The sequence below is a fragment of the Rhinolophus ferrumequinum genome, chromosome 16 (genome assembly GCF_004115265.2).
Source record: "Rhinolophus ferrumequinum isolate MPI-CBG mRhiFer1 chromosome 16, mRhiFer1_v1.p, whole genome shotgun sequence".
NCBI classification, from domain to species: domain Eukaryota; kingdom Metazoa; phylum Chordata; class Mammalia; order Chiroptera; family Rhinolophidae; genus Rhinolophus; species Rhinolophus ferrumequinum.
This window is the reverse complement of record NC_046299.1, coordinates 49,593,863-49,618,542: the sequence shown is the minus strand read 5'-3', so window position 1 is coordinate 49,618,542 and position 24,680 is coordinate 49,593,863. Positions and strand designations below refer to the sequence as shown.

Sequence of the window (24,680 nt, the reverse complement as noted above, 5' to 3'; positions counted from 1 at the left end):
CCAGACTTACGCAGAAGGGCCAGGCCAGCGCCGAGGGTACTTACAAACACTTCAATGGTGACAGGGACAGTGCTGTTCAGAGGGGGGTTGCCAGCGTCCTTGGCCATGACCGTCAGATAAATCAGCCCGTTGGGTATCTGTTCATAATCCAGGGGGTGGTTCACGCTGATCACTGCAATGACAGGAACAGGACCCCAGGGCCCCCGTAAGCAGACTCTGGGTGTACAGCCAGCCAGGACAGAGAGCGTATGGCTGGCACGGGCCTCATGGTCTTGACTGAGGTTTGCTGACTGCCTGAGACGTGCCAGGCCCAGGGCTGAGTCCACCAGGTGGTAACTATCCTGGTGGTACTGTAAACCCCACTTTACAGACGAGGAAACCAAGCCCAGAGAGGCTCAGGAACTTGCTCCAAGACATGCAGCCAGCAACTTGATAGAGTGGGATTTGAGCCCAGGTTGTTCTGAATCCAAAGTGTAGGCTCTTCCACAGTAGGGGTTACTCCTGCCTACCTGCCTTTCTGTCTGTCCGTCTCACCCACTCATCTGGCATTCCTCATCTGTCTGGAAGCTGCTCAGAGGACAGGGTCATGCCCCAGGCTCTCTAATCCTGCCCCTGTTACCACTCCTGATACCCTCCAGATAAGCAGAGTTCACCCATTTCTTTCCCGGTGTCAAGGTTGCCAGGGCACAGGGTAGAGAGTAGGGTGCTGACGGCAGCTCCCTCCTTGGTCTCCTCTGGCCCGTGTCTTTTCCTCTATTTGCCTTTCTCTTCTCTTCACTTTTCTCCCTCTCCTCCTCCTTTACCCTAAAGCTCTTCATGCCTGTACAGTGGCTGCTCTTGGCCATTTGTTTAGACCCCTTGGAGGGACACTCAGGGTGTCGTGTTGCAGATTTTACCCTCTGCAGAACTCTGTTAGAAAGTGGGTGAAAACCCCCAACACCAAAGACAGACAGAGGCAGAGAGGCAGATTTTGGGGGGCAGCTAAGACAATTGCTTTGACCTCAAACATCCCCACTACTGCACATGCCTGAATCGTACCACGCGTACTCTTCTGTGCTAAGGCACTGAATCTCAGTTTTGGAAGGGAAGGGATACCGGCTTGGGGGTGGGGGCATGGGTAGTCTGCAACGGCTTTACAGCAATATTCAATTGCCACTTTCTATTTGGAAAAGACACCCAATTATTGCTTTAGTAATACGACACCTAAAGGAGGTCCTTCCAGCTGAGAGGAAGGCAAGGTGTGAGGCTGGGCAGAGGCACGAAACCTACGTTTCTTAAAGGGGCCACAGACTTGATAGGGAACATCAGGCCACAGCATCTGCAGCCAGCACTGGAATTTGTACGATTGCATTTCCGTGACACAGCTGAGTGGTGGGAGGAGGCGTGAGCACTGGGCTCAGCCATCCAATGCGCGTCACCTTCTGCCTTGGGGGCACCTGACCTGTCTTCAAACATTAGGAAGGACACCTTCCCAGAGGAGGAGGTGTCCAAATGAGCCTTTAAAGCTACTCAGAGGTTAAAGGGAGGTGGGGCAAAGGGACAGGGAGGAAGGGCTTTCCCAGCAAAAGGAACAGACTCTGAAAAGACATGGAAGTGACCACTGTAAGGGGGGAGAGTGTCACGTGGTTCAAAGAGGCTGGATTCTTGTGGGGGGTGGGGAGCTGCTGAAAACAGGCTGGAGAGGCAACCAAGAGTCAGTTCACAAGGGCCTCCCTGGACAGCTTTGCTGTGTGACTTTGGGTAAGTCACTCCCTGTCTCTGGGCCCCAGTTGTCCCATCTGACAAACAAGGTGATCTTTTGGGATCTTGGAGCTTGAGGTTGCTGCTGCTAGTCCCGTCATGGGCTCTATGGATCGGGACTCACAGTAGGGCAGCCGGTGCAAGGTCCAGCATGTGGAAGTGTGCCTGGGCCAAGCAAAGAAAGGCCACGGCCGGGAGGGCTGGGAGGTGGCCGTAGCATGCCCAAAGCATGGGAAAACTTGGCTAACAAGCCTCCAACCGACAGATCTGCCCAGACAGCCTTGCTAAAAACTAGAGACCCTGCAGACTGTGGAAACATCAGATGCCTGGCTGGTGATGGGCCTAAGACCCAGAGAAAACTCTGGCAGATGTGAGACATAGCTCTGGAGCCTGCGGAAGGGTGACCCCAAGCCACGTGCTTCTGCAGCCAACAGGAGCTGTGGGGCAGCTTTGTGAGCAGTCCGGGGTGTCTGGGAAACAGAGGGCCCCCTCCCGAGAGAGGTGTGAACACACCGTCCAGCCCCTGCCTCCCGGCTGCGCCCTCGGCCCCGCCCCCACGCACCTCCATAGCCCTCATACACGCTGATGTCAAAGTAGCTGCCAAAAGCGGAGGCGCTGACGATGCTGTAGGTGATGAGGTTGTTGGGAGGTGAGTCTTCATCTGTCGCCTGGAAGGAAGAGGGCAGACAGGGCCCCGTGAGCCGCCCGTGGCCAAGGCTCAGAGGGGCCTCTCTCAGGGCACCTTTTTTTGGGTGACCTAGACCCTCCTTGTCTCGCAGCTGGAGGCTGCCGTCTGGCTCCCAGCATACACACCCCATGTTAGAGTGTCGCGCTCTGCTGGGGAACCTAGAGGGCAGGCTGGAGGCCGAGGGAGAATGAGTGAGGGCTGGGCCTCAGCCGGAGGGTGGAGAGGGCGTCCGCCATATCCGCCATGACCATCTCCCTGCCCCTTTAGGCCCAGCTCACACACCCCACCCACAGAGGCCTTCCCTGAACTCTAGACCAGGTGGGGCCCTGTGCTGTACACCCCATCAGTTACCCCAACGCCTGACCGGAACTGCTTAATTTCTGCCTGCCTCGTTCTGACTGTCAGCTCCATGCGAGCAGGAACCTTGTATTTCTTGATTGCGGCTGCATACCTAGAGTCCAGCGTGGTGTTTAGCACACAGTAGGTGTCTAATAAATGTATGTTGCATGAATGCAAAGAGGGAAGAAGGCACTTGGAATGGGGTCGGCCCTTCTTCCCTTGACTGTCTTCTGGGGTGGCTACATTAAGTAGCTCCCTTCCAGATCTCTCTGACTCTAGGGAGCCTCAGGGGTGGCCCATCACTCAGGGTGTAACAGGAGCTGAGCCGGCCGGGAGGGCAGGGGTCTATGGGGAGCCATGGCCACGTTAGGTGGGCACGTGGTCCTGCCTTCTGTGTGTCCCCCTTGCCCACCTTGCCTTCATTCCTGTCTGCTTCAGAAACATGTTCTAAATGGAGGGAGGCCCTGGGTCCTGTCACTCGGGGTGGCGCGGTGAGGAAGGGGAACAAGGACACTGAAAATCTCATGGTCAGAGGCCAGCGGAGCATGGTGGAGACTCACGGCAGGAGGACACGTGCAGTGCAGAGTCCTGAACTCCAGTCTGGTCTCTACTGCTCTGCTCACTCACTGTGCCCTCTGGGGCCTGCCTCTCTCTCCACCTGTTTCCCCTCCTGTGAGGTGCTCTCTGGTTCCTGCCAGCGGCAGCAGTTCCTGATTCTAAGCAGCCAGTAAAGGGCCTGGATGGGGTCCCTACACAAGGAACTGCTTGGCACTCGCCCAGGGAGACGAGGAGGGCATTCTCTTCCTGAATAGTGACCTGAAATTTAAGCTGAGACAGACACTAGCTGTACTTGGTAACCGGGGACATGAGGTGACGCTCCAAGGAAGCCTCACACAGACCGGGAATGTGACCCCCAAATCTGGGTACAATTCTTTGCAGTTAGGGAGGTTAGCACCTCGTGCAGTGGCTTCCCAAGGGAATAGTGAAGAAGAAGGTACAGAGAGAAGGATACGATAAATGGCTGGACTGCAGAAAACCCCGGCATCTTACCCGGAGCCGCACCAACTGCGTGACAGAAGGCTCGTTTTCTCTCAGGGCACCCATGTAGGCATCCTTCTGAAAGGTGGGCACGTTGTCATTGACGTCCAGCACGTTGATCCTGACCCGGCCTGTGGTCTCCTCACCGCCCCCATCCCTGGCGATGACTGTCAAGGTGAAGCGCTGGATGAGCTCATAGTCCAGTTTGGCAATCAGCATGATAAGTCCTGTGTCCTTGTCCAGAGAGAACCTGTGTCAGGCAAGAAGGAGGGAGAGAAAGGACACCCTGCTGTAAAGCGCCTTGTAGATACGGGCCTGTATTTACCAGCCTATCCTTGCCCAAGGTGATGAACAGACACAAATAAATGAAGTCTTAAATCTGCCTTCTTTCTCACTTGCTCTCAATAAGAAGAACAGAGATTTCTAATGGGGGGGGGTGGGAGGTGGTGGGCAGGAATCAGGACCACGTGAGGGATGGAGTCGTCAGGTACTGAAAGGGCAGGAGTAGGTTGATTTACTCAAAAAGAAAACTCAGGAAGAATGGTCATCCTCTTGCTGTGTACAGAAGTTTCTGCCAACTGGAGATAATCAGATGTTGGAGAACTATAATGGTCAGAAATTCTTATAACTGATACCACAAAATAACAAAGGATCATAAAAGACATGTATGAACAATTATATGCCAACAAACTGGACAACCAAGAAGAAATGGATAAATTCCTAGAAACATACAACCTACCAAGACTTATTCATAAAGAAATAGAAAATCTGAGCAGACTGATTACTGGTAAGGAGATTGAATCAGTAATGAAAAACCTCCCAACAAACAAAAGTCCAGGACCAGACAGCTTCTCTAGTGAATTCTACCAAACATTCAAAGAAGGATTAATACCAATCCTTCTCAAATTCTTCCAAAAATAGAAGAGGAGGACTCATTTTATGAGGCCAGCATTACCCTGACACCAAAAACAGACAAGGACATCACAAGAAAAAAATTACAGGCCAATATCCGTGATGAACGTAGATGTAAAAATCCTCAACAAATATTAGCAAACCGAATTCAACAATACATTAAAAGGATCATACAAGGGTCAAGTGGGATTTATTCCAGGGATGCAAGGATGGTTCAACATCCTCAAATCAATAAATGTGATACACATTAACAGGATAAAACATTAAAGGATAATTACCATATGATCATCAATAGATGCAGAAACAGCATTTGACATAATTCAACACCTATTTATGACAAAAATGCTCAATAAATTGGGTATAGAGAGAATGTACCTCAATATAAGAAAGGCCAAATATGACAAGCCCACATCATACTCAATGTTGAAGAGCTGAAAGCATTTCCTCTAAGATCAGGAATAACACAGGATGCTTACTCTCATCACTTTTATTCAACATAGTATTGGGAGTCCTAGCCAAAGCAATTAGACAAGAAAAAGAAAAAAAAGGCATCTAAATCAGAAAGGAAGAAGCAAAACTGTCACTATTTGCTGATGACATGATACTATATATAGAAAACCCTAAAGGTTCCACCAAAAAAGCTATTAGAACTAATAAATGAATTCAATAAAGTTGTGGGATACAAAATCGATATATAAAAGTCTTTTGCAGTTGTATACACTAATAATGAGTTGTTAGAAAGAGAAATTAAGAAAACAATACCATTATAATTGCATCAATAAAAAATACCCAGGAATAAATTTAACCAAGGAGGTGAAAGATATATACACTTAAAACTATAACACATTAACGAAAGAAGTTGTGCTCATGGATTGGAAGAATTAATATAGTTAAAATGTCCATACTACCCAAAGCAATCTACAGATTCAATGTGATCCCTGTCAAAATTCCAATGGCATTTTTCACAGATACAGAACAAACAATCCTAAAATTTGTATGGAATCACGAAAGACCCTGAATAACCAAAGCAATCTTGAGACAGAACAAAGCTGGAGGCATCATGCACCCTGATTTCAAACTATATTACAAAGCTATAGTAATCAAAACAGTATGGTATTGGGATAAAAACAGACACATAATCAATGGAACAGAAGAGAGAGCCCAGAAATAATTTATGACAAAGGAACCAAGAATATATAACACAATGGGGAAAAGACAGTCTTTTCAATAAATGGTGGTGGGAAAACTGAACAACCACATGCAAAAGAATGAGAGTGGACTATTATCTTATACCACACACAGAAATCAAACTCAAAATAGATTAAATACTTGGATGTAAGACCTGAAGCCAAAAATTCCTAGAAGGAAACATAGGCAGCAATTTCCTTGATATTGGTCTCAGTGATGATTTTTTGGATTTGACATCAAAAGCAAAGGCAAAAATAAACAAGTAGAACTGTATCAAACTAAAAAGCTTCTGCACAGCAAAGAAAGCCATCAGCAAAATGAAAAGGCAACCTACTGAATGAGAGAAAATATTTGTAAACCATACATCTTATAAGGGGTTAATATCCAAAATATATAAAGAACTTATACAACGCAATAGCAAAACAAAACAAAACAAACCCAAACAATCCAACTGAAAAATGGGCAGAGGATCTGAATAGACATTTTTCAATAGAAGACATACAGATGGCCAATAGGCACATAAAAAGGTGCTTAACATCAGTATTCTTCAGGGAAATACAACTCAAAACCACACTGAGCTATCACCTTACACTTGTTAAAATACTTATTATAAAAAAGATGAAAAATAATTGTTGGTGAGGATGTAGTGACAAGAAAACCCTTGTGCACTGCTGGCAGGAATGTAAATTGGTGCAACCACTATGGAAAACAGTATAGAGTAAAAATTAATATAAGACCTGGTCTTATATTATTCTATTATATAAGACCTGGTATTCTATTATATAAGACCTGGTATTATATTATATTAGACCCAGTATTATATTATATTATTATATTATACCCAGTATTATATTATATTATGTATTATAGTATATAAGACCTGGTCGTATATTACAGTAAAATAAGTCCGGGTCTTATATTATTTTTTGCTCCAAAAGACGCATTAGAGCTGATGGTCCGGCTAGGTCTTATTTTCGGGGAAACCCGGTAATACTGTATTTGAAAGTTGCTAAGAGAGTAGATCTTAAAAGTTTTCATAACAAAAAAATAAACTTTGTAACTATATATGGTGATGGATGTTAACTAGACTTATTGTGGTGATCCTTTCACAATATATACAAACATCAAATCATTATGTTATATCCCTGAAACTAATATAATGTTTATATCAATTATATTTCAATAACACACACATACACATATCTGGTCAATAAAAAAAAACATTCTGCCATCCCAGATGGTTTTACACCAACATGTTTTAAACAAGCAACAAAGCAGCCAGCAAGGGGAAGGGTGGTCGGTTCTCTCTCAGGAACTAACCCTCATCTTCTGTTCAAGGGACTGAGCCTGACAAATGTCTCCTGGGAGGAGCAAGGGCCAGTGAGACCGTCTCTCTACCTGCCTCCTCTCCACATCCCCTAAGGAGCCGCCTCTGAGCTGTCAGTTGACGTGTGTGCCCTGACCTGGTCCACAGCTGCCAGCCACCAGGCCTGGAAGGTCCCAGCTCTGACGCCGGGAAAGTCCCTAACTCAGTAGATGGGAAGAGAGGAGGAAACCCAAGATGACCAGGACGAGGCCAGGTGAACACAGGTACACTGAGGGACCAGGGTGCCCTGTGCATTTGTGCCCCTGCTGGGTCCTTCCCCCCATTGCGAGGCCCTGTCACAGAGTGGCAGAGAATGGCTGGATGCACCTAATAATCTCCGTCTCTTCCTGGTCATTTACGCAGATAGGCAGGGCCCGTAATCCAAGTTGACAGCCACTGCCGTACTCATCCTGTTAGGTTTCCAGATGCATCAGACACTTCATTTTTAGAAGCAGTCCTGCCCTCTGAATTCAACTTGGCTTTCGATCACGCTAAAAATGAGAGGGCTTCCCTTGGGCTCAGCTTAACTGAAGACGAGGGAAAGAGATGTTTCAGAACCATGCCGGGTGACAGGGCAAGGCTGGCCCAGGCCAGGCGCTGAGGCAAGCCACCCCCTTAATGGCTGCAGCCCCCTGAAAGCCCCTCCTACTCAAGGCTGTGTATCCTGCTGGTGAAGAGCAGAGGCAGCGTCCTGGCCCTGCCCGCTGTGCGCTTACCAGCTGTGTGACTGGGCAAATGACAGCCTCTCTGGGCTGAAGCGTCCTCATTTGTACAGTGGGGATGATAATAGGGGCTAGCCCTGAGTTCCTCCAGCACTTAGCTGTGAGGCTTGGATTACATAATGCGTATAAAGCACATGGCAAAGAGCTTGACACGTGATAAGGGTTTCATAAATGCTGGCTGCTGCTGTGGCTGCTGGTGTGCTAGCGTTAGCGTTTCAAAGCTTCTTCATTCCCACAGCTAAAGGCTGTCTTTGGAGGGTCACAGAAACCACGACCCAGAGGGTTTCAGGGACTTGAGTGAGGCTGTACCACAACCAGGGCCACACCAGCAGGGTGCCCTTGGGTTCCGACTCCCAGTCCAGTGCTCTCGCCATGGGGGCACGGTGCTCTCCCTGGGAACTGAGACGTTTCTTGGACCCTGTGAAGGGCAGAGGGCCGCTGTGCAGGGGCTGGGCGGGGGCTCACCGGTCAGCATCATCGCTGAAGAAGTAGTTGACTTCCCCGAAGGTGCCTGCGTCATTGTCTGTTGCCTGCAAAGGTGAGACAAGAAGTCATTACTGCCAGAACCAGCTGAGGCTGCTGATCTCACCAGGAAACGTCTAGCAAACCCGTGGTTCTCCGACTCAACTCCTCTGGCCCAGGCTGAATTTCTAGAGCCGTGCTGTTTAATATGGTTGCCACCAGTCACAAACGGCTATTTAAATTTATGTTGGCGAGTACAGTCCTAGAAGCTTGGTCTTTTGCCTAAATCTAACCTTGTTGGAACCCACCCCTCCTGGACTCATGTCAGGCTGGGTGGGCTTATTCTCTGCAGATCCTCGGGGACTTGGGGAAAAAACCCCGGACCTGTGGCTCGGGGTCACAACCCGCAGCTTCATGACGTATCATGAATGAAGGTGGGAGTGGGTTCAGCCATCTGGTGATTCTCCCCTAGTCTCCAAAGCCTCCAAGTCAGATGGACCATCCAGTGGGGGAGGTTCCTTGGGGGATTTATGGTGGTCCCCCCCGCTTTTCAACCCTGTGACTAATCCATCGCATGCGTAGGGCAGACTGACAACCTCTTCTGCTGCAAACAGCCGATTGCCGACGCCTCCCAGCTTCTCTGGCACCTCCCTCTGCTCGAACAAGTGGTCTGAGCGGGAGCTGCCTGCTCTGCCCATGACCACCGGGACGGGGCGGGGAGCGGCCCCTGACCACAGCTGGGCTATTAGGATCCTCTGGGACTCTTCTTACTGTTGCTGGGGCTACAAGCTTTCCTCTGAAGCAGTGAAGCTGGGACAGCACGAAATGGGAGCGGCTGGATGTGTGGGAAGGATGAAGGTGCCCTCAGCGGAGAGAGGAGAAGAGAAGGGCTGAGTCCTGGTAATTGTAGAGTCCTACAGCTGACACCTCTTCCCACCTCAGTTTGGTCTGTGAGGCCAACAAGACCTTTCGTCACCTAGGCTGATCCAAGTTGGCTTTCTGTCACCTGCAGTCAAATGACTGGAGGGAGAGACGTTTGCCTGATGCCGATGACAATGGCAGTGACGTCCACTGCCAGCCTGCGCTACCAGACCTTTTACATTTTCAAAGGTCATCCGGGTTTCTCACGACCTCATTTTATCCTCACAACTATCACAATGTGATGAGGAAGACAGACATTTACACCCATCTCACAGATGAGAAAACTGAGGCCCAGACCCCAGTGAGGCCCAGTGTAACCCTGTCGCCACTCTAGGTCATGAGCAGGTTCTACGCAGAGTGGGTGGGGCAGAAGCTGGGGTCCTCACTTCCAGCCTGGGGTTCTTTCCTTTAAGCCACCTGAGTGAGGCCCCTCTCCATCTCCTCCCTTCTCCAGGATGATGGCAGTCCTAGTGGTGGTTTGGCTTTTGTGGCTGGGACCTCTGAGCTTCTGTCTTGTCCCCATCATGGGACAATGTGCAGGCTAAATGACGGCATTCATTCATGCATTCATTCCCCAGCATTCAGCAGTTACTTATTAAGCATACATTCTGTGCCAGCCACTGTAACTTCAGTCCCCTTCCCAGGCCACGGCCCCGGAGCTGGGCAAACTCCTGCCTGCCACCAGACACCAGGAGGAAAAAGCCTTGGACTGACCTTGAGGTCCACTTACATCTGTTTTACACTCAGGGCTTCTCTGTAAGCTCATACTTGGATAAAGTTCTGCAGCTACAAATTTGTTTCAATACCTTATTTTATTGTTTTAGCTTTACTGAGGTATAATTGACAAGTGATATTCCAATACATTGAAGGGGAACAATGTGATGATTTGCTATATGCGTACTTGGAAAGGACTGCTTTCAGAGGACTGCCTCTTGTGCCCGATTTCCTCTCAGTGTCCCCACTGTTTGTGTGTCAGTAGACTGTGTAGATCTCTTTCCCTCCCTCCACCCTGGCCAGGCTCTGAGGACTTCATCACAGGTTCTCAGGGCTGCGAGGTGAGTAAGTGAGAAAGGAAGATGCTGAGCTAGTAACCCGCTCTCCAACACGGGACTGGTTCCTTGACAGACCCTCCCCAGGTGCCCTCAGCCACTTCTCATGAAACTGCCATTTACGGAACACCTTACACTTACCATATATTTTATTTTGGGAACAACCCTACGTGGTAGGTGCTAGTATTACATACAGTGAGAGTGAGGCACAGAGAGGGTGCATGGCTCACCCCAAGCTTCACAGTTAAAAAAGGGGTCAGAGGCAGGATTTGAACCCAGTGCCATCTTGCCATGCCCTTAGCCTCCATGTATTATTGCTTCTAAACCAAGAAGCGAACTTGTTCTCAGAAGGAAAGGCACCTGGTTATTCCAGGCAAGAGGAGACCAAAACTTCTCATAATAAGCCCACCCCTCCCCTCCACTTCCGGAGAAAGGGAGGAGAGGAGTCCCGGAGTTCCCTTTCGATCTCCTGATAAATAATCTTTATCATGTGGTATTATTAGACTACAATCACTTCAGCATGGTCTAAAGAGGAGCTGACCAGACGCCACCGGGCCCATGGCGAGGGGTCAGTGTCCTGAAGGTGCCCCGTTCCAGGCCAGCGTCAATAGCCCAGGTGACTGCAACCCCTGGGATGTCAGCACCCTCATTTATCAAAGGAAAGGGTTTGGGGAAGCTGCGAAGTCAGGGCCGTGTCTGCCAGGCTCAGCTCCCAGCACAGATAATGCCTGGTACATAGCAGTGCTTCACAGATGTTTAGAAAATGAAAGAACAAATTCTAGTAGGAAGAGGGTGGTAGGAAGAAAAAAGGAAGTTGGTGGAGGGATGGGGCAAAGACTAGGAGAGAGGATTCAAACGGAAAGAGAAGGGATGGAGCAGAAGAGAGGTGAAAAGAAGGGTACCAGGAAAGGAGGGGAGAGGGTGGCTAGGAAGTGTGTGTGTGGGGGAATCAGGGGAGAGGTAGAGGGGGCTGGGCCCACACAGGAAGTGAGGGGCTGGCGGCACACTGTAAGGGGGTTCTGTGGGGACAGAGCCAGGAGTGCAGTTTCCAGGCTCTCGGCCTCACGTGGAAAGTTGCTGGCTTGGGTAGTAAATGGCCATCAACTGTGATTGGATGGCCATCAGCTGTGGCTAGTTGGCCGTCAGCTGTAACCAGTGAGCCATTGGCCACTAATATAACTGCTGTGGCTACGCTAGCAAGAAATGGGGGCTAGCAAGAAGACGGGGGCTGGCAAGCGCAGATTGCAGTTAGGACGGCGGGTTGTGGACAGTGTGGCTCCTGCTTCCTGTGTCTCCAACCCAGCCGCCAGCGAGACTATAGTGGTGTGACTCCCCTATCTATGGCTTCGTGGGTGTTCCTTTCTGGGCTCACCATGTCCTGCGTTCTTATGTGGGGAGCGGGAGCTGAGACCCCACAGGCCGCCCCGCCTGACAGGTTCCCTGCTCCTGAAGGTCATATCTGAACCCCGGGGACAAGCCATATCTGGGTGCCCTATAGAACTGCACTTGGACTGTCAGGGCGGGAAGGACGCCTGAGGTCCCCTTGTCCAGTTCCCTTCACTCTGGGGCCTGAGCAGCCAAGGCCCAGGAAAATTAGGTGATGAGCCCCTGGGGACAAGATGGAACTGTCTTCCCTCTCCAGGCGGACACGACTGCCAGTCCTCCCCCCACCCCCCAGTCCCTAGCCCCTCCCTGGGTGGGCTGGGCACAGCTATGTCTCCCACGCTGACCCCACTCCCTGGGGGCCTCTCACTGCCTGCCCAAGCCGCTGATGCTGACCAGGGAAGATTTGTGAGTCCTTTAGTGCTACCATCTAATGACCGTATGAAATATGTATGCCCGGTGAAGAGGAGAGGGAGAGCTTTCATTTTTCAAATGCATGAAGCAGAATAATAAGAAGATGAAAAGCTGCGCCGGTGCCCCTGCCAGGGTGGGGGCAGCCAGCACAGGGGGCTTCGATGGCGCCGGTGCCACTCTGCAGTGGGGCTGGGGGAGGGGCCCTGTGTCTGGGAGGGGGCAGCAAACCCAACTGCTTGGCAGTCCTGCTGGAAGCCCACCAGAGCTCTCTGGTGCCCCCAGGGGACAATCCCTCCTCTTCTATGTCATTCCCAGCCCCCATACTCCAGCCTTTGTTGCAGCCTCCAGCCTCATCTCTGACAGTGCTAGACCACATGCAGCCCCCCCCACGGCTCTGGCCCCTGCCTGGATCTGCCGAGATTGTTTCCTCCTTCTCTTGCCGGCTCACCCACTGCTGTCCTCTCTGAATCCCCAACGTTGGCTTCGGGCTCTGCGATATTCCCAGCCCTGATTGCACTTCGGAGCTGCAGCTGCCAGCCTGACGCGTTTCTCACCCCACTAGGTGGCGGCTCCCTGAGGGCGGGGTGGGGTTATGGGGCCTGGACAGAAAGGCAGTTCAGGAAAGCTCCTAATATCTCTGTCATCTATAGCTACATTAGTGGTCACACCTACACGACACTATTAACGTCTACATGGTTCAATTCTGACCATGCCCCTACCAGGAGGATACCGTTACACCCCCTGCTCTCTCTCTGGTTCAACAAATGAGAAAACAGAGGCACGAGGATGTGAAGCAACTTGCTCAAGGTCCCGTCACCGGTAAGCGGCAGAGCTGGCCTCCACGTCACCGCATGTCAAACCATTCAAGGCCTTGGCAGGAACAGGACAGTCCCCAGCTCGGTTCTGTGACACAGGCCCCAGCAGCTCCGCAGTGCATGCCGCCCAGGACAGGACGCTGTCCAGGCTGGCGACAGGCTCTATCCCAGCCCCAGTCCGCATGTGATGGCACTTTTTAAAACAACCTTATTCCCAAAACTTGCTATGTGCCTGAGCAAGTGGAAGACCGAGACGAATCAAGCGGCAACTCTGAGAAATGCCAAACCAGTGTTCAGGCGAGCATGTCCACTGTGCTCAGGCCCTTCCTCTGGCTCCTCTGTCCCTGCCACTGTCCCACCAGGGCTGGAATGTTACCCACAGGTACACACTAGTATGTTTTACGGCTTGCCAAGACTCTCATAAGAAGCCCAGGGCAAGAAGTCAAAATCAATGGCTGAAATGTTCTTCCTCTGCTCCCAAACCTTCAGTGTTCCCCACTGCAGCCGATTTAATTCCAGACCAGCACCTGGCACCCAGGCCCTGCACAGCCTGACTGGTCTTGGCCGTCTGGTATCCACCTCTCCCTGATGGACCCAGACTGTTCTCTCCTTGCCTGGTTGCAGCCTCCCCTCATTCTGTAACTGCTGTCCAAACTCCAGCCCACCCCTCAGGGCGCACCCCAAATGCCCCCTCTCTTAGGGAGCTCCCTGATTACTCAGTTCTTGACCCCAGAGCCCCTGGCTGTACCTTTTCTGGAACACGCAGTGCAATCTGCCTGTGTCTGCCCGTTTCCTCCCCTTGCCAGAGAAGCTTGACTCTAACTCATTTTTGTATTCTCTGTTATGCCCGGCACAGGGCTCAAAATCTTGGCTGAAGGAGGGATTTCCACTGCCAGCCACTGAGAACCAGCCTGATCTTCCTCCTGGGAGGCTGATGTCCCCTCCCCATTAGAAGACACCACAGTGAGCAGCCTGAGTGGGGCTGTTCTGGTTGCCCGGGAAGCATGGCTGGGGTTATAAAGCATCTCCAATGCATCTCCCAAGCTCTGACGTCCCGCTCAGGCTCCCTGCTGGCCAAACCCTAGAGGCAGACAGAGGGTGGGACTCACCGAAGTCCCACACAGTTGGCCTGCCGGGGCACATGCAGAGTGGGTGAGAAGGGCAGGAGGGGTCCGCAGGGGCAGACGGAGAGCGCTTGGCACCCCGTGGAAGGAACCTTCATGAAGACAAGGAGCAGACTCTTGCTCGGTCACATCACCAGTAAATATTTTCTGAGCGTTTCCGACGTGCCAGCTGCTGTGCCAGGCAGCACTGAAGGCACAGCCGTAGCGGGAATGTGACTTATACTTGTAAAGGGAGACAGAGAATAATGGAGGAGAGAAATAACCGAACAACATAATCCCAGACAGACTGTGGCTAGAACAGTGAGGAAAATAAAGCAGAAAACAGGCTGGCAGGTGACTGGGTTGGTCAATCCTGAAGAAGACTTTTCTTTGTATTTGGGTCTATCAGCCAGTCACTGGCTGGGCACCAAGATACCCAGGTAGCTCCTGGTGAGAACTGCCCTCCTGCAGGTACGGAGGCCTGAGGGGAGCAGGGGACTCAGAACGTCTCTGCCTCCCCGCCGCCCGCTCCGCCCACCCCGGGGGACGCGTCTGCAGCCCAGGAAGGCCAGCTGGCAGGTCAGCATCTGTCTCCATGGTCAGTACACGGGAGAGGGGGCCAGGACTGCCTGCTGCCCAATGCCTGATTTATAAGACGTCTCCTGTGATTCTCCCCAACCCTGGCATTACCAGCAAAACTAATTCCCTCATTTGGGCCTTTATAATTGCATCCGCAAGTGCTTATTTCCGTGATGGACAATGCTGGCAGAAGTGTAATTTTCTTCTGCTGACAAAAAGGAAAAAAATAAATACACACGGGGCGAAATTCCAAAGGTTAAGACAAGGTGAACCTGTAGTGGGGGAATAGTCAAATCCCCACACTGGCCAGGCCCGGGTCAGAAATACCCATCTTTCCCCTGGCGATCGGGCAGGGAGGCATATAATGGCCCCCTGCCATTTCCCTTCGAGCACGTTCTATGTGCTATGAGCTGTGCCCAGCATTTCCCAGCATTTATTTCATTCCAAATTCCCAACAGTCTTATGGACCAGTACCAATATTATCCCCATTTTACAGATAGAGAGAAATGAGGCTCAGAGAGGTCAGTCAGCTTGCCCAAGGTCAAACAGCCACAGTGCTGGGATGTGAACTCAACATATCAACTACATGAGGTGCTATTAACTACTCCCTTTCCCTGTCCCCTGTTCGTGGGCTCCAGGGAGAGGCATCTTTCTCCAATTCGAGAGCTCAGCCATGGGATCCAGGATGCTCCTACCAGGTCACTGTCCTCAGCCTGTAGAAGCCAGATGAGCCCCGACAGGCAGTCTTCTCCTTCTTGCCACCGTAACTCTGTCCCCAGCCTCTGCCTAGAGAGGGTGGGCTCCAGCAACACTGGCCATGCCCATCAGCAGAGACAGGTGTCTCTGGCTGTGGTTTCTCAGGACACAGGCTTAGTCAAGACCCTTGGTTCTCAAAGAAGGCCCTCCCATTCCTGCCCCAAGCTTGGCTTGGTGTATGCAGGTGCCTCAGGGCCTAGACTGGGGGATGCGGTCCCCTGCTGACAGCCAGGGCAGACCGGCGGACTGTAGGTGCCCCCCGCCGACCCAGCCAGGGCTCCTCACCCAGCCCCCGCTGGATATAGCTCTCCCTTTGACTTGTATGCCAGCGCTCTATGCCAGCCCAGCTCCCCCTGATAATCACTGAAATAGCTCACGCCCACTCCCAGGGGACCTACCATTTTATTAGGTCGGTGCAAAAGTAATCGCAGTTTCTGCATTCTTAACCTTTTAAACCGCGATTACTTTTGCACCAACCTAATAACAGCGGTCAGGTCCTCCTGTTTCTTTGCCCCCCCAAGAACCCGCTCTGACCCAGCTTGTTTTTGCGGTGAACATTTGCCCTCCCACCCTCTTCCATTCATTTGCTCTATACCAAGGTCCCCTCTTCAGGGTGCCTGCCTTGCTGACACACTGCCCCATGTGTTCCTGTACCTCGCTGCTGTTCCTCACCATGGCCTTGCAGGTTTACAACCGCCAACGGGGGCTTTATGCACCAACCTGGCTCCCACCTGCCCTCGTCTTCTGCCAGATCTCCCTCCGAACGGTAGCCCATTGAATACTGCTGCAATCTGATAACGTGACCCCTCCCCGGGGACAGATGCCAGCTTCTCTCCAGTTTTAAACACTCTCTACCCCTCTTTACAGCTTGAAAGTCCTGTCCTTGTGTCTTCTTTCTTCCTATGTCCTTATAGTTCCCTACTTGTTTTTCTCTCTTCTCTTTGTCCTCTCTCTCTCTCTCTCTCTCTCTCTCTGTCCCAATATCTCCCTGTCCTACCCCCCACATATTCTCATAGAAATCTTCTCTCTTTTTTCTCTCTCTGTCTGGCTCAGGTAGACCCCATCCTGCTACACACTCACATAGACACACATACTCTCACCCACCCTCAACTGCAAACAACCCTACTCCCGTCTCAGGCCCTGTGGCCCCTCCACACCCCCTCCCTAGACACCTGTGTGTCTCTCCCCGCAGGCCAGCAGCTGGCAGGCACACACTCAATCACTCCCCACCAGAGCCCACAACCCCGTCACGCACGCTCGCCCGGACACCCTCCATGGGGCTTCTGCTCTGAAGCAAGGCGGGTCCAGCTGCCTCCCCGGCAGCCTTGCATCCCAGCAGCAGTGGCAGGCTGCGGGCACTGGTGAGCAGTTCTGCTCCCATGCACAAATCTGCAGAGAAGGGCACGCGGTACAATTTGTTCAGGAAACAATAGCAATGTTTGACATGTCATAAGGATTGATGGAGCAGAAATTTACATGGGAGAATGCATTTTTAAACAGCTCCACGAAGCCCCAGTGCTTCACTGGTAACGCTTTCCACATTCATCATTCGCTGAGCCTCTCTGAATAACTCCTTAAACAGCGTGAGATTAACTGCACTCTTGCAAGCTCTGGGGGCTGAGGTGGCCAGAGGGAGGCAGGAGGGATCCGCTGGAGGAACTCAGGAGCTGAGAAGCTGGGGTGACCCTCCACTCAGCCTGATTAGGCCCAGGAGGCCTGGGCCACTCCCTCCCATTGTGCTGTGGATGAGGATTTCGGCTTTTCTCTGGGATGAGAGGCAGAAGCAGATGGCCAGGAAATAGAATCTACTCTGCCCCACACTTCTGGGGAAATGCTTGGTGCCTCAGTTTCCCCTGTCGTCTCCTCAGAAGGAAGCTATTGCATCTGAGAAGGAAGCAGGGCTGACGGGTGAGGGCATGGTGGGTGTTCGGGGGCAGAGGTAAGTCTGACTGTGAGCTGCTGCTCTGCGCACCTTCCTGGGACTCTCTGGGCTGGGGGAATGGTCACACTCCTGGGAGGAGGGAACGTAACGGCGGCTATAAGGGAAATGCCTCCCACTGGACTTTGTGTAGGAGGTAAGACGGGGAGTGTTCCAGGTGGGCAGTGGCCCAGGGTGTGAACAATCGAGTACAGGAGAGGTCGGCGGGAGGCTGAGGGGCAGAGGAAGAAAGAAACATTCAGAAAAGCCCCTGGGTCCTGCCCTTGGTCTTCTGAGCAGGTAGGAAGCCTTAGGACAGCGGGTGCTGCTGGGGAAGCTGGGGTTACAGACCATGGACAGAGGCTCAGAGCACAGGATAGGGTGGAGGAGTTGAGTGGCAAGGCAGTTAGGACAGGGTGGGGACCTCACTGGTGGGGGGGCTGCTGAAACAGGGAAGTGGCCCTTTCCTTCCTCACGTGCCATTGTGGACCTAGAATGAACACCCAAGTCCACGGCAGACATTACTAACCGATCATGGTACTGAGTGCAGAGAAGGCTTCAGGATCTCGCTCAAGCCCGTCTTCTCCGCAGCTAACAACCAACTGCCGGGAAACTTACGTCAAAGCCTCTTTGCTATACATTCCAATGAAAAAACAGACATTTCTCCAAAGAAGACATACAGATGGCCATCAGACATATGAAAAAGATGCTCAACATCACTAGTCATCAGGGAAATGCAAATCAAAACAGTGCGATATCATCTCACATGTGTCAAAACAGCTATTATCAAAAAGTCAACAAACAACAAGTGCTGGCGAGGATGCGGAGAAAAGAGAACCCTTGTGCACTGTTGGTGGGACTGTAAATTGGTGCAACCACTACGGAAAACAATGCGGAGATTCCTCAAAATATTAAAAATTGAACTGCCATAAACCTAGCAATTCCACTTCTGGGTATTTATCTAAAGAAAACAAAAACACTAATTTAGAAAGATATATGCACCCTTCTGTTTATTGCATTATTTACAGTAGCAAGATATGGAAGCCACCTAAGTGTCTATCAGTGGATGATGAGATAAAGAAAATGTGGCATATATACAGTGGAATATTATTCAGCCATGAAAAGGAAACCTTTCCGTCTGTAACAACATGGATGGACCCGGAAGGTATTGTGCTAAATGAAATAAGTCAGACAGAAAAAGAGAAATACCATATGATGTCACCGATATATGTGGAATCTAAACAAAACAAAACAAATGAACAAATAAAACAAAAACAGACTCATAGATACAGAAAATTGATGGTTGCTGGAAGGGAGGGGGCTAGGGGATGGGTAGAAAGGTGAAGGGATTAAGAAGTATAAACCTCCAGTTATTAAAACAAGTCACAGGGATGTAACGTACAGCACAGGGAAAATAGTTAATATCCCCATGATAAATATGTGTGGGGTGGTGATCACGTTGTAAGGAATAGAAATGTAGAATCACTACATTGTACACCTGAAAATAACAAAACATTGTAAGTCAACTATACTTTAACAAAAACAAAGTGCCTAGAGCATCTTTAAAAGAAGCCTCTTTTCTATCCTGCTGGACTCTCTGCTCCTTGAGGGTCAGAAATATGATTCTTCTTGGGGGACACCACTATAAGACCAGGCACGAAGGGCGTCCAAAAGGATTTGTGCAGAATCATGAAAATACCACCAAAACGGGACAGAGATCTGCGTTCTCGTCCAGGTTGTGCCCTAGCCATCTCGTTCTCGTCCAGCTTGTGCCCTAGCCATCTGGCTATGGGACGCTGAGTAAGACACTGGTCTGGGGGCCGTGGGCTGCACAGCTTCCTGACTCGTCTGGTCTACCTGTTTCTACTTTAGCACCAGCGGCCCGTCCTCCACCAGAGCCAGAGGGAGCATCTGACAACAGAAGATACCATTTGCCAGCTTAGCAGGCTCCCAGGGCATTTCTGACGAAATCCAAGCTGCCCTCCATGGCCCCCGAGGCCTGATGGGGTCAGCCTCTAACCTCCTCAGCTAATCATGTCCACTCCATCACTCTGCTCCCTCCGGTCAGTCTTTAAGTTTCTAACAGGACACGCTGCTCCTGCCTCACAACCTTTGCACTAGCAGTTCCCTCTGCCAGGAATGCTCTTCCCCAGATCTCTTGAGGCAGGCTCCTTCCCACCTCTGGAGTCTCAGCAGACAGGGATTCATTGACTTTTGTAAATGCATTTGCATTTGTAAAAGTGCAGTCTGACTGCCGCTCAGATAACAGACTCCTGGGACAGGAACAGGAGCGAGGAGCTGAGGTGGTCATTGCAGTTGCGTAGGCAGTGATGAGAGGCAACGGGGGCTCGAACTGGGGGGTCAGGTGCATGCCGGGAAGGAGCTGGACTCAGCTGGAGCTGGGAGGTCGTGCTGGTAGATGGAGGTGGTAGGGAAAAGGGCATGGTTTTGGCAGGAGCATCGGGGCGAATGTTACTCCCACTAGAATGTAAGCTTTATGAGGGCAGGAAATGGCTTATTCCACATGGATCCCCAGTGCTGGAGGCCTTCAGCAAATAGGGGCTGAATGAATGAATGAGGAGATTATATATGATGACTTCTGCGGTCCTTTCTCCCTGTGACAAGCCAATTGCGAACCCCGCGTAGATGGACTTCTAGGGAGGGAAGGATACCAGTTGGATGATGATGGGGGTGGGGGAACCGTAGGAGAAAGGGAGGAAGGAGGCAGAGAGAGAAGAGGGTGGGAAGGGAAGTGGGAGGAAAAGATGAAGAGGAGAAAAGAAAGAGAAGGGAAAAGGAAGGAGGGGAGAGGAAGGGGGGAAGAAGAGATCAAAAGAAGAGGAGAAAGAATAACCAAGTAACATCCACTGCAAGCCTCAGTTTCCTCTATAAAATGGGGCTAATAATACCACCTGCCTCACGGGGCGGCTGTGAGGATTAAAGAAGGTCCTACATGTAAGGTGCTTTAGACCAACGCCTGGCATATGGTCCACATTTCTAAGTGGAGCTAGTATTAGTACACTCCCAGTTCTAACCCCTCTCTTTTGCCAGCCACTGACCCCCAGCAACAGGCGAGGTGGAGGGAAGGGGACGTGGCACTGAGCCCTGCAGGAGGGGTGCGCTGGCAGGAGCCAGGCCAGAGCCCCAGGTATTAATGTGTCAGTTCTGTGGCGGGAGAGGAGAGATGAGAATCAGGCTGACAGGTGCTCTCAAGGTGTGGGGTCCAGCTGGTTTGTTATTGCAGCCACGGTGTTGTTTCCCTATCCCTGTCTTTATTTCTCTTTATTTTATTTTTAAAACCTGGAAATAAAAATTGATGGGGAGCAAATTGTTCTGGCCAGCAGCTCTGTGCTTAAAGGAGTCGTCGCAGGAAAGCAATTACGGGGATGTCAAAGGCTGTCACAGTGGCCAGCAGCTGCCTGGTGGTCCCCTGGCCCCCTGCCGGGGAGATGTTGGAGGTAACCTGGGGGAGAGGTGTGGGGGCCCCTCGGAAGCATGGGGATAACTGAGATCATTGCCTTGTCGAGCGTCACCGTGGGCCTGGTACTGTGTGAGAAACATGACAGGATTTGCCCCTAATTTGTCCTTACAACAACCAGCAAGACAGCGTTCAGAATCCCATTTTACAGAGGAAGCAACTCCAGCTAATGATAAATGCAGAAATAAAGAGTCACAACAGCTCACCCTTGTTGAGTCCTTACGGGGTCTAGGTATTATTCTGAGAAATCCGTGGGAATGAATACATTTCATGTCCGCTCCCACTCTAGGAAAAGGTGCTAATACTTGTACTCGCCTCGTCTTATACATGCAGCAAGTGTCTGCCCGTGATGGAAGCTGCCAGGGCCACACACAACGCCCTCATGCTCACCTCCACCCACCGGGGCTGCTTTACTGGGAGTCCCTGCACGGCTCTCAGCCTGCAAGCTTTTCTCCCTCAAAGAAGCAGTTGGCATGATGGGATGTCCACCTCCCCGGAAGGTGCCCTCACTCAATAGGGACTGGGAGTCAACGGATCAACACCCCAGCTCCTTGCCCTGAGGTGAAATGACTCAGGCACAGCCTCTCCCCTAGTTTTCCCAGTGGACTGAGCTCCAGTAGCGCCCCCCCGCCCCACCCACGGTAACTGGTTTCACAACGCCCCTCAGTGACCTCATCTCACCTCCTACTCCCACCTGAGTTTCCTGGGATCACCTGGCCAAGTAAACTGCGTACCCTGAGTCCCTGCCAGGTCTGCTTCGAGGGGAGCCAGACCTCAGACACAGGCCTTAGGCTGGACCCTGGGCACACAGGCTGAGCCAGGCAGTCTGCTCCCTGCCCTCACAGCTGCAAGGGGCTAGGGATGGCAGGGACCAGGCTCAGAGTCCCACAGCCGGTCACCAGCAGAGCTGGGATTCAAACCCTTGTCCGTCTGACATTCACACACACAAAGCAAAGGGAAAAAAAAATTGACTCCTAATCCTTTTGCAACACTGTCCATTCTCTCATGCTCTTGGGTTTGAGGAAGACTCAACTGAGTGACTTTAAAAAAAAATCACATCTGACCATCAAACAAAGAAAAGTGGGAATCAGAAAGCCATTTTTCTGGGATGCAGGGGGAGGGAGGGTAGCTCATTGGCTGGGGTGAATGAGATATTCACAATCAGTAGAGACTAAGGCCTCTGAAGCCAGTTATCAAGCAGGGCTTATGTGGTAGAGGATGAGAAGGGGAGGGTGACAGAGAGGCATGGGGACAGACACTGTAGCTGAGGCTGTTAAGTGGGACCTTATGTGCGGAAGAGATAGAAAGAGGAGGAGAAGACAGTCCAATCAACCCCCTGGGGGTGCAGCCAAACCGCGGCTGGGACTGCCTCCATCCATTACCAAACGTCCCCACTGTATCCCACGCTGACTCTGCCACCCTCCCTCTGCTTCCTTGTCCCCGTGAAACATAACAGGCAGCTAGCTCCTGGTCTAGTGGAAAGGTGGGAGAGGGACCTGGGCACGGGCTGCTTCCAGCCATGTGCCAGGACACATCCTCACTACAAGGTGACTTGGAGTGCGGGTGGCACGCCCCCATGCCTGCTGCCACTGGCAGGCACTGATTGGCCTGGCATGGGCTACTCACTAATGAACCGTATTGATTCCACATTCTCTTGTTGTCTCCCTAAATGGCAAGCCACACATCTGATAGATTAAATACCCACATGATTGCCCACCTGACATCTCCATCACTCCGCCTGCGGGTCCCTAATGAATTTTACAGCCCCACAACGACAGAAGAAATTAAGGTCAAAGTCTGACGCAGAAACTATAAATCAGCTGTGATCTCTGAAACCAGCAGAGGGTTACAGTGCCAGCCCCTCATTCACCTGGGCCAGTCCAGTCCAGATGTTGCATGCGAGTGCAGGGTGGACAGGGCGTGCTGGGCATACGTATGCCTGAGAAGCAGCCCTGTCCACACACATTTGGGTTCCCTCACTCCTCTAGCCACCCAACTCCGAGTCGTCAGAATGTTTGAACAGACTGAGAAACACTCTGAAAGGCAAGCAGTATATCTCATTTATAAAACCTTGCATCCCAAGGAGTTCAAAACACTCTGGCCTCGCTGTTCTAAAAATGTCTCCAGAAGGGGAAGAAGGTATAGCAGCATTCTCTCCATTTTGCAGGTGGAAAAATTGAGGCTTGCAGAGAAAAGGGGTTTGGCCAGGGTTATTCCGCGAATTGAAGACCTTGATCTTTAGACCCCAAGTTTGCAGGTCTTGTTATAATGGATGCTTCAAGCATCTTTTGTGCTGGTCTTGCTTATCCTTGGGTAGGGGTCTGCAGGTGGCTGGGCGGGCAGAGGGAGCTCTGGCCTTGGATTCAGTTTGCATCCCCTCATACCTCTTAGCCCCCCAGTTTCTTCAGCCTCTCAAGGAGGGGTTCAATCTCCATGAAGAGGCCGTGTTGCTTCATGGTTAAGGGAAAGAACTCTGGCATCTTAGAAACAGGGTTCATGTCTCAGCTCTGTCCCGTCCACAAGTGTGACCTCTGGCAAACACCTAACTTCTCCGAACTCAGTGCTCTCACCTATAAAATGGGGAGGCTAATTTCTACCTCACCAGGTTGCTGTGGGGATTCAGTGAGCTAACACACGTAAAGTGCTTAGCTTGGTGCCAGGCACTTAATATTAGTACCTATCATTTGTTTAGCCCTTACTCTGTGTCAGGCACTGTGCTAAGTTCTTTGCTTGTATTATCTCACTGAACCATCCCCCAACAAATCTATAAGGAACTATCATCACCACCATTTTCCAGAAGAGGAAACAGAGGCACACAGAGGTTATCTGGTAGAGAATAAACATCCATGCTCCCTTTCTCAAATTAATAGAAACCATGATTTTTAGGTGGCACAACACTATCTGGCCAAAACACTACACTTCCCAGCTTCCTTTGCAGATAAGCACAGCCACATGAGATTAAAGCAGTTTACAGGGCATTTCTAGGAAGTCTCTTTAAGAGACAGAGTGTGTCTTTCTTCCCTTCCTTCATTCTGCAGCTTGGAATATGTACGTATGTGAAGGCTGGAGCTCTAGCAACCATCTTGGACCATGAAGACAGGTCTATACTATAGGAATGGTGGGAAAGAGAGCTTGAAGGAGCCACCCAAGGCTGTGCCCCTCTAAACTGCTTTTATATGAGAGAGAAATACACTTCGATCTTGTTTAAGCAGCTATTATATTTGGAGGTTTCTGTTACTAGTAGCTGTATTGAGTCTTTGCTCATATAAGTAACCTATTTAAAGTCATATAGCTCAGAAATGTCTGAGTCAGGATAAACCTGGGTGGTTTAAGTCTGGCTCCTGGGGTCTTTACCACTCTGTGCCCTGAAACATGAATTGATATCATCATCATCATCATCATTGTTACCTAGTAAAGCAGAGAAGGCTCCTTCTAGAGATGTTCAAACTTAGGTAACCATGCATTAGTTGGTCATGAAATCAACATAGTGGGTCATGACTAGCATTAAAAAAATCTAACAGGATAAAAATAGAAAATAGTAGGGTAAAAATGGTGAAACATTGATGAAAGAAATTGAGGAAGACACAAATAAATGGAAAGATATTCCATGTTCATGGATTGGAACACTTAAGTTGTCCATACCATCCAAACCAATCTACAGATGTGATGCAATCCCTATCAAATATCCAGTGGTATATTTCACAGAAATAGAATGAACAATCCTAAAATTTGTATGGAATCACAAAGACCAAAAGCAATCTTGAGAAAGAAAAACAAAGATGGAGGCGAAATGCACCCTGATTTCAAGC

At 50.6% G+C, this 24,680-nt stretch overlaps 1 protein-coding gene across 1 annotated transcript in view; it reads right to left on the bottom strand.

Moving 5' to 3' along the window:
* The window catches only part of CDH23 (cadherin related 23), a 394,835-nt gene that overhangs the window by 120,839 nt on the left and 249,316 nt on the right, over positions 1–24,680 (bottom strand). Inside the window, 4 exon segments of the mRNA XM_033130003.1 lie at positions 45–172; positions 2,303–2,408; positions 3,818–4,055; positions 8,459–8,523. Of these exon segments, the coding sequence (XP_032985894.1) occupies positions 45–172; positions 2,303–2,408; positions 3,818–4,055; positions 8,459–8,523 (537 nt within the window).